General features: G+C 45.2%; 1 protein-coding gene across 1 annotated transcript; it reads left to right on the forward strand.

The window, feature by feature from the left end:
- Positions 1–2,811: 2,811 nt before the first annotated feature.
- Positions 2,812–6,652, forward strand: LOC120943802 (gamma-crystallin 1-like). Its single transcript, XM_040357349.1, has 3 exons — positions 2,812–2,911; positions 3,041–3,283; positions 6,316–6,652. Exons 1-3 carry the CDS (start codon positions 2,903–2,905, stop codon positions 6,589–6,591), a joined length of 528 nt encoding a protein of 175 aa, XP_040213283.1. The 5' UTR covers positions 2,812–2,902; the 3' UTR covers positions 6,592–6,652.
- The last annotated feature ends 6,608 nt before the right edge of the window (positions 6,653–13,260 follow it).

Consider the following 13,260-nt stretch of genomic DNA (forward strand, 5'->3'; position numbering starts at 1 on the left):
CCACTCAGGACTAGGGATGAGCTTTGAGTTCGAGTCAAACTCATGTTCGACTCGAACATTGCCTGTTCGCCTGTTCGGCAAACAATGAACAATTTGGGGTGTTCGCGGCAAATTCGAAAAGCCGCGGAGCACCCTGTTAAAGTCTATGGGTGAAATCTAAAGTGCTAATTTTAAAGGGCTAATATGCAAGTTATTGTATCGTATTGTATTGTATGAATGCAAAAAAAAGTTTCAAAAACGGCTGTTTTTTCGGGAGCAGTGAATTTAATAATGCTAAAAGTGAAACAATAAAAGTGAAATATTCCTTTAAATTTTGTACCCGGGGGGGGGGGGGGGTGTAAAGTTAACATGTGAAATAGCGCATGTTTCCCGTACTTAGAACTGTCTCTGCACAAAGTGTAATTTCTGAAAGAAAAAAATACATTTAAAACTGACTTGCGGCTATAATGAATTGTCGGCTCTGGCAATTCAGAGCGAATTCATTCATAAAAAAAAAAAAAATTGTGTGGGGGTCCCCCCAAATTCAATTACCAGGCCTTTTAGGTCTGGAATGGATATTAAGGGGAACCCGCCGAGCACGTTAACCTGGCCGGGGGCCAGAAAAGGGGGAGGACAGAGTGCGGCCCCCCCTCTCCTGAACTGTACCAGGCCACATGCCCTCAACATGGGGAGGATGTCCCCATGTTGATGGGGACAAGGGCCTCATCCCCACAACCCTTGCCCGGTGGTTGTGGGTGTCTGCGGGTGGGGGGCTTATCAGAATCTGGAAGACCCCTTTAACAAAGGGGACCCCCAGATCCTGCCCCCCCCATGTGAATTGGTAATGGGGTACATTGTACCCCTACCATTTCACAAAGGAAATGTAAATAGTTGAAAAAAACACACATAGACACTGTAGAAAAAAGTCCTTTATTAATAATAAAAAAAGAAAAAAGTCCAGCGGTGGTAATCCACTCTCGGTCCGGCTTCCTGCTCCAACGTTGTCTGTATCCAGCGACGGGTGATCTCCTCTCCGGTCCAGCGATGAGAAGATCTTCTGGCATCCAGAGCTCCAGAGCACAGCATCAGAGGCATGCTTCTCTCTGCCAGACACAGCCCAGTGGAATGACACGGCTGGAGCTTTGACATTTCTTATATAGGGGAGGCGGGGCCCCCATCACATGACCCCACCCCCTCATACGCAAGGTGGAAGACTGGGCTTCCCCAGTGACGTAGCAGAGGGTGCGTCAGAGGGTGCGGGGTCACGTGACAGGTGGCCCCGCCTCCCCTCTATAAGAAATGTCAAAGCTCCAGCCGCGTCATTCCGCTGGGCTGTGTCCGGCAGAGAAAGGAGGCCGGCGATGCTGCGCTGTGGATTCCGGAAGATCTTCTCATCGCTGGACCAGAGAGGAGATCACCCGTCGCTGGATACAGACAACGTTGGAGCAGGAAGCCGGGACCGAGTGGATTACCACCGCTGGATTTTTTTTATTTTTTTTTTATTAATAAACTACTTTTTTTCTACGGTGTGTGTGTGTTTTTTTTTTAACTATTTACACTTCCTTTGTGAAATGGTAGGGGTACAATGTACCCCATTACCAATTCACATAGGGGGGGGGCCAGGATCTGGGGGTCCCCTTTGTTAAAGGGGTCTTCCAGATTCTGATAAGCCCCCCGCCCGCAGACCCCCACAACCACCGGGCAAGGGTTGTGGGGATGAGGCCCTTGTCCCCATCAACATGGGGACATCCTCCCCATGTTGAGGGCATGTGGCCTGGTACGGTTCAGGAGAGGGGGGCCGCACTCTGTCCCCCCCTCTTTTTTGCGGCCGGCCAGGTTAACGTGCTCGGATAAGGCATCTAGTGTGGATTTTTGGGGGAACTCCACGCCATTTTTTTTTTATTTGGGGTGGAGTTCCCCTTAAAATCCACACCAGACCTGAAGGGTCTGAAATGGATATTTGGGGGGAACCCCACGTCAATTTTTTTTTAAATTGACGGCGGGGTTCCCCTTAATATCCATTCCAGACCTGAAGGGCCTGGTAATTGAATTTGGGGGGACCCCCAAGCAATTTTTTTTTGTATGAATGAATTTGCTCTGAATTGCCAGAGCCGACAATTCATTATAGCCGCAAGTCAGTTTTAAATGTCTTTTTTTCTTTCAGAAATGACACTTTGTGCAGAGACAGTTCTAAGTACGGGAAACATGCGCTATTTCACATGCTAACTTTACACCCCCCCTAGGTACGAAATTTAAAGGAATATTTCACTTTTATTGTTTCACTTTTAGCATTATTAAATTCACTGCTCCCGAAAAAACAGACGTTTTTAAAACTTTTTTTGCATTGATACATGTCCCCTGGGACAGGACCCAGGTCCCCAAACACTTTTTAGGACAATAACTTGCATATTAGCCTTTAAAATTAGCACTTTAGATTTCAAACGTTCGAGTCCCATAGACTTTAATAGGGTTCTAAAGTTCACACGAACATTTGGTGTTCGCAAGTTCTGGTGCGAACCGAACAGGGGGGTGTTCGGCTCATCGCTACTCAGGACTTTATAAAGAAAATAGCTGAAGTTAGAACTAGTGATGCCTGCTAAATGTTACCTTTCAAATACACAATAAAATAAACTCTAGTATAAAATGTACTTCTTACTATGTGGAATACGCCTTTAAATATTATTCAACAAATATTACAGTAAGTATACAAATTTAAATAAGCACATAATAAAAAAGAGCAGTTGAATGCACAAAAGACTATACATTTTCTGTAGCTAAAAGGCTTATACATTTTTTCTATAGCTTATAGAAAGCTGTCTACACAGCTGACTCACTGCAGATGTCAGCAAGGCCAGATATATAAAAGAGCTTCCACACAGACACTGCTGCAGGTCACAGCTTCAGCACCAAACCTCCCAACAAGATGGTGAAGGTATGCTATAGATATTTCTTATTTACACAATAAAATAGAGAAAACCGACACAGTATATGTAATAGTAGAAAGTTATATGTTTTGTATAATATTTTTCATGGTAAACATGTAAAAATATTATTTTTATAGATTGTCTTTTATGAGGACAGGAACTTCCAGGGTCGCTCCTATGAGTGCAACTCTGATTCCTCTGACTTGTCTTCATACTTCAATCGTTGTAACTCTATCCGAGTGGAGAATGGGAACTGGATCCTGTATGAGCTCCCTAACTATAGAGGACACCAGTACTTCCTAAGAAGAGGAGAATATCCTGATTTCCAGCAATGGATGGGATACAATGATTGTATTAGATCCTGCCGCTTGACTCCTCAGGTAAAACTATGATCTTATTCTTTTTTATATATATATTTTGATGTGAGAATGTGGTTAAAAATAAAAGTACCCATAACATTTGGCCAGTAAGGCAAGGTAAGACAAACAATGAACAGTTTGTTAGTATAGTTTGAGAATAAACTAGCAGTGCTGGGCCTAGGGATGACGATTAATAAACACTTGAATGGATAACAATTGTTTTAGTAAGTACAAGTGAAAGAACTGGGAGGAGGCCTCAGTCATTAGAGTAGGAGGTATAATTTGGTCTAAATAAAGGTGGAACCTCAACTGGGGGGTCATTGGTTAAGAGTCTGAGTGGATACCATTGAGCATATAGAAAACATTGCAGTATAGATTGTTGGGTATCTATAGGCAAGGTTTGGATCAAAGATTCCCAAACATCAAAAACAAGTTTAGAATTTGTAATTTCCTAAGCAAAGCGGCCTTCACCTATTCTATTGCAAAAAAGTACATTTTTTTTTCTATAAATGAAAAAATATATTGGTAAATTTACTTATGTAGAATGGGTGCGTGCCACAAGAGATATAGTTTTGCATTCAACAAGGGATGTGATAAGTTTGCAGCCCCTTGAATTTTAATAGAAGGCATGAAACAAGTCCACATGTAAATGTCCTCATTTTGGGCAGCAAGAAGAGGAGCTTAGGTTCAAAAGAATAATTAAAACGTCAAAGCATCATTTTGTGGTACATTGTGGCTTTGATCGTGCCCCAAGATAAACAAAGTAATTTTAGAAGATAATCAATCAGAAGCCAGGGGAAACTCTTGTTTCATTTGCCAGTTATTAGAGAGGTGTAGTCCAGCTATATGATTTTATTTGTGGAAAAAGGAATGCGTTATAGATAAATAGATATTTCAGAAATTTCTCTAGGGTCATATTGGAATAACGTTTCTGCTTATTATCAACATCTGCAAGGAGTTTTATATAACAAAGCCCTTCATGGTGCCACTGTCTAAGAATAGGAAGGCCAGAGGACTCTGAGGGGTCTGGGTTGTTTCATAAGGGAAAAGAGATGTGTGACTATTTAGCCTGGAATGCGTGTGCATTTTGTGACCAACCATGTGTAGCATAAGAAGGGATTGACGGACATCCCTGTGGGAAAGAGTTATTTATGCATGTAAACAACAGACAACAATATTTGAGTATATCAAGGTGCCATTAATCCAGACTCTTAAATATCTAGTTAGAGATACTAAGTTACACAGTTTTTGGTCAGTAAATTTAGACCTCAATTACTGGGAGGTTGCTGTAGGGTGTGTAGGCCTATTGTTGCTCTCCTACTGCCCCAGGTGAATTCTTAGGAAATCTTATAAACATGTTTGATGTCAGAATGCTTGAGGAAGAGTGGGAGGACCTTTGTTGTATAAAAAAAGTTTAGGAAAATCTACTATTTTTATGAAACTTATTCTGCCTATATAGGAAATATTAAAGTGTGTCTAGGTTGCTGGGGATGCTTTAATGACGCATAGCAGGGGAGGAATATAAACCTTTTATAGGTTATGGGGATTTTTAGGTATGGATACTCTAAGGTAAGAATTTTTTCCCCGGTCCAAAAAAAATGATACATTTTGTTCCAAGAAGTCTTAAAAGATAAGTTCACAGATAAAAAAAGTGCATTTAAAAAAAAATTGCAGTCTGAAGAGCGTTGCATCCATGATCAGCAGATTGCAGAGTTAATGTCAGGCTCCTTCAGACACTCAGTAAAGCTGTCTGCCCATACTGTATCTCCCCTACAGGCATGACAGCTACTGAAGTGCAGAAAAAAAGTAATATAGTATGAGGGCACTCATCAGCACACTTACAGTTGGGTGGCAGACGGAACTTGGATTTCATTCATTCACAGATTGGTATGAATGAATAACGTGGCTGCGTGGGTGGAGCCCCACACAGCCGCACTGATTTTAAATTGGGACAGTGGGTGCGAAGGGAAGAATCCTGGTCCACTGTTGAGGGATGCAGGTAGAGGTGCACAGTATCATATATTGTGTTACACCCTAAATACGGGTGTAACATGTAACATGTTACTAAAGTTGAACTTAGCCTTTAATGCTGATTTAATTATTTTATATCTTAAAATATTTTGAATATAAAATATTCATAAAAAGGAAGAGATGAATGATATAGTCAAAATCGATTATGCTCAGCTTAGGTAATTAGGCAAATTGTATTTTTTATTTATAAGGTATGGGTTATTTTTTGGTATTTAGGGTAGTTCATTTACAACAATGTTGCATGTTGTTTTCCTTCTTTATCCATTTGATTGGTATTTGTGTACCATCACAATTTTATATTGTACTTTTCCTCATAGTTTTTTTCCTTAAAAACATGAAATAATAAAGCTAATCAAAATGTTATTTTTGGCACAAGAACACATCCAAGATAACTTAAAGGATCTTATGTAATGCCCTGTACACACGATCGGTTCGTCTGATGAAAATGTGTGTGGGCCCCATCATTTTTTCCCATCGGTGAAAAAAATAGAAACTGTTTTAAAATTTTCTGATGGTTAAAAAAACGATCGAAAAAAACGATCATCTGTGGGGAAATCCATCGGTCAAAAATCCACGCATGCTCAGAATCAAGTTGACGCATGCTCGGAAGCATTGAACTTAATTTTTCTCAGCACGTCATAGTGTTTTACGTCACCGCGTTGGACACGATCGGATTTTTAACTGATGGGCTGTAGGCAAGACTGATGAAAGTCAGCTTCATTGGATATCTGATGAAAAAATCCATCGGTCTGTTTTCATCGGATGAACCGATCGTGTGTAAGTGGCATAAGTCTCAGGAGACATTTAAAGTGCATTACATGTTTCAAACCCCTTTTAATTTTGCTTGCCTCTTGACTCTAATGTATCTGGCTGAAAAAGTTTCACCAAAAATCTCAGGACAATAAAAACTTGCTAACCCTTTAAAGACATATGCTTTTTCATCACCCTTTATTGAAATATGGTTTTAGCAATAACATACTGTAACTCATACTTTGTTGTTGTTTTTTTGGTGGGGGGCACAGCACCGTGGACCATTCAGGCTTAGAGTGTATGAAAGGGAAGACTTTAAAGGACAGATGATGGAGTTCACTGAAGATTGCCCACATGTCTTTGAGCAGTTCCGCTATAACAACATCCATTCCTGCCATGTGCAAGATGGATATTGGGTCTTTTATGAGGAGCCCAACTACAGAGGACGTCAGTACTACCTGAAACCTGCAGAGTACAGGAGATACAGCGACTGGGGGGCATCCAGCCCAAGAATTGGTTCCTTCAAAAGGGTCCAATACATGCATTAAAAGTACTATTTAAAATGCACTCTTCTGTGATTAAAATTTAATAAACCTACTTAAACAATAATTTTATATTGATTTTATTGTGCTTTTGTGCAAAGGAAATTAACTTTGAGTATTAAATCTTAAAGTAACAAGAGTATTTATGAGTGTGATTAAGCATCAGTGTCTCTGGAAAAAAAACAAATTGTACTTATCATTTTGAAAATTAGCCAAACCTAAAATAAATATATATCTAATCCTAAAATCAATCTCATAGTAGAACAAAAGCACCCAACAGGGAGTTGCCTTGAACACATTAGGGTTATAGGTACTGGTAAAGTACCCTCTTTAGCAGTAGATGTTTGAGTAATTGTTCATTTTATACACTCCTTTGGGGCAAATATTTATGTGTAATCATGATCATTCTGAGAGATAATACCTCTATATTCTTGGGAAGGCTTAGAATGTGTATGTGTAGCACCATCTTTATCCCTAGATTGTATTAAGGTAAATAAACCTTCTACTTTTTCAACCTTTTTTCAAATTGCTCATTTAGAGGAAAAAGTTAAATAAGCCACTTTAATAAAACAAAATGTAGCAGATAACCCCTAATAGTTATGAGCATGTTAGAAGTAATCATATTCTTGAAACAAAACACAGCTGCATCAGTAAAATATATCATAATTAAGGGATCATGTGTAAAGGGGGCTGTTTTAGGACCTCGATGGGCTCAGGAAAAATGAATGGGCCTCTTAATCCAACATAATACAAGGACCAAGAGATTTCTTCAACACTGTCAGAAGCTGAGTGAATGCTAAAACAGGCCGCCATCAACTAGCAACATGGTACAATTGTTAGAGTTTGCGCACAAATTAGAGGAAATCACTAAACCAATTATACCAATATATCTATTAATCAAGTTATTAAAGTTACAAAAAGGATTTTACATATCTTTCTCTGTATCTTTCCCCCCCACTGAAAATGAGCACCATAGCCATAAAAGTTTCAAAAAACAGGTGCACGCTTCCTACAAGCCTACTGGCCAAAGATGAAGTATCAGCCAGGAAAGGGCCACCCATGCATTTCTCCACAAGCAGCCACCACTTAAATAAAATAGCAGTCCAATTGGGGTCTCAGGCAGAGACTGCATGCTGGGAACTTCCAAAATCATAGGATATCAGACCAAAGCACCAAACACTTCCAGCTGACCCCTATTATTTGCCCTAATATTTACAAAGCAACCATTTACCAACACAAATAGTATGATTCCCCTCATACAGTAGGTGAACCCGATTTTGTGTCAATCTCGCTCTCTTTCTCGGCGAGATTGAGCACCTACGAGCCCCATCGCGGGAGCCAGCGCCGAGCTGGCTTGCCGCGATGGAGACAGAGCCGTCATAGAAGCGACGGGAGATCCGACTTGGATTCCCGCCAATTCTACACGCGTGCGGCGTTTGTTATGAATCCTGAGGGGGAAGTCCCCGCCGGATTTTAAATAAAAATCCGGCATGGGTCCCCCCCTCAGGAGCATACCGGGCCCTTAGGTCTGTTATGGGTTGTAAGGAGAGCCCCCCTACGCCGAAAAAAACGGCGTAGGGGGTCCCCCTACAATCCATACCAGACCCGTATCCAAAGCACGCTACCCGGCCAGCCAGGAAGGGAGTGGGGACGAGCGAGCGCCCCCCCCCCCCTCCTGAGCCGTACCAGGCTGCATGCCCTCAACATGGGGGGGTTGGGTGCTCTGGGGCAGGGGGGCGCACTGCGGCCCCCCACCTCAGAGCACCCTGTCCCCATGTTGATGAGGACAGGGCCCCTTCCTGACAACCCTGGCCGTTGGTTGTCGGGGTATGCGGGCGGGAGGCTTATCGGAATCTGGGAGCCCCCTTTAATAAGGGGGCCCCCAGATACCGGCCCCCCCACCCTAAGTGAATGAGTATGGGGTACATCGTACCCCTACCCATTCACCTGCAAGAAAAGTGGTAAAAACACAAATAAACCACACAGTGTATTAAAATATTTTATTTTTCTGCTCCGGAGGCCGCCCCCTGTCTTCTTTATTAGCTCTTTTACCAGGGGGGGCTTCTTCTTTGACGTCTTCGGGTGGGTGGGGGCCGCCGTCTGGTTCTCTTCCACCGCCGGGGGGGGTGGCTTTTAAAAAAGCCCCCACCCCCCCGGCGGGTTTCCTCCGGCGTCTTCGGCGGGGCTCTTCTTCTTCCGCTATCCCGACGGGTCTTCTCAACTCTCCGGGGTTCTCCTTCTGTCTTTGCCGCTCTCCGTTGTTGACTCGGCGCACCCCGGTTCTTCGTCTCCCTGTCCGGTGTCTTCTTCCGTGCTGTACGTCTTCTCGTTCCGTGCTGTGATGAGTTCTTCTTCCGTGCTGTGACGTCATGTTCTTCACTTCTCTTCTTCTCCCGATGTTGACACGCCGGTCCTCCTCGCTGAAATGACGGATGCGCGCCTTGCATCGGACCTATATAGGCCTCACAGTCCCATCATGCTCTGTACCTACCCATGTGATACCTACCCACGGGTATCACATGGGTAGGTACAGAGCATGATGGGACTGTGAGGCCTATATAGGTCCGATGCAAGGCGCGCATCCGTCATTTCAGCGAGGAGGACCGGCGTGTCAACATCGGGAGAAGAAGAGAAGTGAAGAACATGACGTCACAGCACGGAAGAAGAACTCATCACAGCACGGAAGGAGAAGACGTACAGCACGGAAGAAGACACCGGACAGCGAGACGAAGAACCGGGGTGCGCCGAGTCAACAACGGAGAGCGGCGAAGACAGAAGGAGAACCCCGGAGAGTTGAGAAGACCCGTCGGGATAGCGGAAGAAGAAGAGCCCCGCCGAAGACGCCGGAGGAAACCCGCCGGGAGGGTGGGGGCTTTTTTAAAAGCCACCCCCCCCCCGGCGGTGGAAGAGAACCAGACGGCGGCCCCCACCCACCCGAAGACGTCAAAGAAGAAGCCCCCCCTGGTAAAAGAGCTAATAAAGAAGACAGGGGGCGGCCTCCGGAGCAGAAAAATAAAATATTTTAATACACTGTGTGGTTTATTTGTGTTTTTACCACTTTTCTTGCAGGTGAATGGGTAGGGGTACGATGTACCCCATACTCATTCACTTAGGGTGGGGGGGCCGGTATCTGGGGGCCCCCTTATTAAAGGGGGCTCCCAGATTCCGATAAGCCTCCCGCCCGCATACCCCGACAACCAACGGCCAGGGTTGTCGGGAAGGGGCCCTGTCCTCATCAACATGGGGACAGGGTGCTCTGAGGTGGGGGGCCGCAGTGCGCCCCCCTGCCCCAGAGCACCCAACCCCCCCATGTTGAGGGCATGCAGCCTGGTACGGCTCAGGAGGGGGGGGGCGCTCGCTCGTCCCCACTCCCTTCCTGGCTGGCCGGGTAGCGTGCTTTGGATACGGGTCTGGTATGGATTGTAGGGGGACCCCCTACGCCGTTTTTTTCGGCGTAGGGGGGCTCTCCTTACAACCCATAACAGACCTAAGGGCCCGGTATGCTCCTGGGGGGGGGAACCCATGCCGGATTTTTATTTAAAATCCGGCGGGGACTTCCCCCTCAGGATTCATAACAAACGCCGCACACGTGTAGAATTGGCGGGAATCCAAGTCGGATCTCCCGTCGCTTCTATGACGCGCTTGCTGGGATGTGCTGTCACTATTCCAGTGAGTTTGAGATGTCGGCGAGATCTCGGCAACCTGTCGCCGAGTATCAGCGCGACGCTGTCGTGCTAAAAGCACAATATCACAAACACCTACTGTACTCTTATAAACACTCTGTAAGGTTAGTATCACTACGATAAAGATAAGACTTAACATTGTATTACAAGCAAATACAAAAAAAATGCGTAAGCTGCAGAGGCTGTGAGAAGGCACACTAGTATTATCTGCAGTCCTAACTCTATAAATGTTGGGATCCTCCATAGTAGGAGCACATATATAGCAATAGATTGAGGGCAGGTTTGCCTGAAGGGAGCACACTCCTCTAACCACTTGCAGACAGGCCCATAGCCGTAAGACTGCTACAGCGCAGTCGGATAGTTCTGGGAGGGCATCTATGGATTCTCCCTGGGGCCGGGTGATGGCCGGGTCGACCGGACACGGTCCATCACAGATCAGTGTAAAGGGCCAATGACAGCGGCCCTTTACCATGTGATTGTTCCGTCCAATGACAGAGCGATCACTTTTAAACAAGCTGGTGCATGTCCAGTAAGGTGTGTGTGAGGAGAGGAGGGAGCCGGGTGCAGCAGCACTTTTGGGCTGGATGTGAAGTGCCCACTGCGCTGATCTGTGCTCCTTCTGGCTCATTCATGCTCATTCGTGCCCAGTCATGCTCATCCATGCCCAGCTGTTCCCATCATGCTCATCCATGCCGAGCCATGCTCATCCATGCCCAGCTGTGCTTGTCTGTGCCCATCCATGCCCAGCCATGTCCAGCTATTCTCATCCGTGCCCAGCCATGCTCTTCTGTGCCCATCCATGCCCAAAAGTGCCCAGCAATGCTCATCCATGCTCATCCATGCCCATCTATGCTCATCAATGCTCATCCGTGCTCATTGATGCCCATCCATGCCAAGCCATGCTCATCCGTGCCCAGCAATGCTCATCCATACCCAGCCATGCTCATCCATGCCCAGCCGTGGCCAAATATGCCCAGACATTGCTCCTCCATGCTCGGCCATGCTCACCCATGATCATTCATGCTCATCTGTGCCCAGCCATGCTCATCTGTGCCCAGCCATGCTCATCCGTGCCTAGCCATGCTCATCCATGCCCAGCCATGCTCATCCATGCCCAGCCATAACCGGCCTTGCTCATCAGTGCCCCGCCTTGCTCATTCATGCCCAGTCATGCTCATCCATGCCCAGCCATTCTCATCCCTGCCCAGCCATGCCTCATTCATGCTTATTCATGCCCAGCCGTGCTACATCAGTACTCATCCATGCCACGTCCATGCCACATCAGTACTCATCTGTGCCACGTCAGTACTCATGCATGCCACATCAGTGCTCATCCATGCCACATCAGTGCTCATCCATGCCACATCCATGCCACATCCATGCCACATCAGTACTTATCCGTGTCACATCAGTGCTCATCCGTGCCACATCAGTGCTCATCCATGCCACATCAGTACTCATCTGTGCCACATCCATGCCACATCAGTACTCTTCTGTGCCACATCCATGCCACATCAGTACTCATCCGTGCCATGTCATATCAGTGCTCATCCATGCCATATCAGTACTCATCCTTGCCACATCCGTGCCTCATCCATGCCAAATCAGTGCTTATTCGTGCCACATCAATGCCACATCAGCGCTCATCCATGCCACATCAGTACTCCTCCGTGCCAAATCAGTGATTATCCATGCCACATCCATGCCACATCAGTACTCATCTGTGCCATGTCATATAAGTGCTCCTCCGTGCCACATCCATGCCTCATCCATGCCAAATCAGTGCTCATCTGTGCCACATCAGTACTCATCCGTGCCACATCAGTGCTCATCCATGCCACATCAGTGCTCATCCATGCCATTTCCATGCCCCATCAGTACTCATCCATGCCTCATACATGCCTCATCCATACCACATCAGTGCTTGTCCATGCCTCATCCACACCACACCAGTGCTCATCTGTATAACATCCATGCCACACCAATACTCATCCATTCCACATCAGTACTCATCTGTGCCACATCCATGTCACATCAGTGCTCATCCATGCCACATCCATGCCACTATAGTGCCCATCAGTGCCCTACAGTGCCTTAGAAAAGTGTAATAGGTAGAAATTGGATTTGAAATGTATGTCCCTAGAACACCTGATGGTGCTCCCTGCATGTTGGGCCTCTGTATGTGGCCAGGCTGTGGAAAAGTCCAAACCATGTGGTATTGTTATACTCAGGAGGAGTTGCAGAATGTATTTTGGGGTGCAATTTTTGCTATGTACATGCTATGTGTTAGAAAAATCATATAAATGGACAACTTTGTGTAAAAAAAGAAAAACAGAAACAAAGAAAAATAAAAAAATTTACAAAACTTTCAGTCTTTTTTAATTTATAGCGCAAAAAAACCCAGTGGTGATTGAATACCACCAAAAAAATCTCTATTTATGTGAAAAAAAAAAGATAAAAATACCATATGGGTACAGTGTTGCATGACTGAGTAATTGTCATTCAAAATGTGAGAGCATTGAAACCTGAAAACTGGTCTGGTTAGGAAGGGGGTTTAAGTGCCCAGTGGGCAAGTGGTTAAAGGCACAGGGGTGCACAGTAGACCCAGCAAATAGCACAATGGCAGCAAAGATGTCCAGTGCGCCCCCTCACATAATTACCAACAGTACAAACAAATGGCCACTGCAATAACCTATAACTGCCCTAAACAGCAAGGAGAACACGGAAAAGCGATGCATGTCTATCAAAAACAAAAAAAGTTCCCAGCCCAACTGACCAACCAGACTGCAACAAACCAAATTGACCTGTCTAACAGTTCACATTAAAAACAGGGGTTTAATTTGCACACATTTGCAAATATTTGCATAATCGGCAAAGTCCACGACGAGGCACCCCAGTATTATCTGCAGTCCTAACTCTATGCATTTTAGAGTCTCATTAGTAGGAGCACATACAGTATATAGTAATGGATAGACTGAGGGCAGGTTTGCCT

The sequence above is a fragment of the Rana temporaria genome, chromosome 6 (assembly GCF_905171775.1).
Source record: "Rana temporaria chromosome 6, aRanTem1.1, whole genome shotgun sequence".
Taxonomy (NCBI): domain Eukaryota; kingdom Metazoa; phylum Chordata; class Amphibia; order Anura; family Ranidae; genus Rana; species Rana temporaria.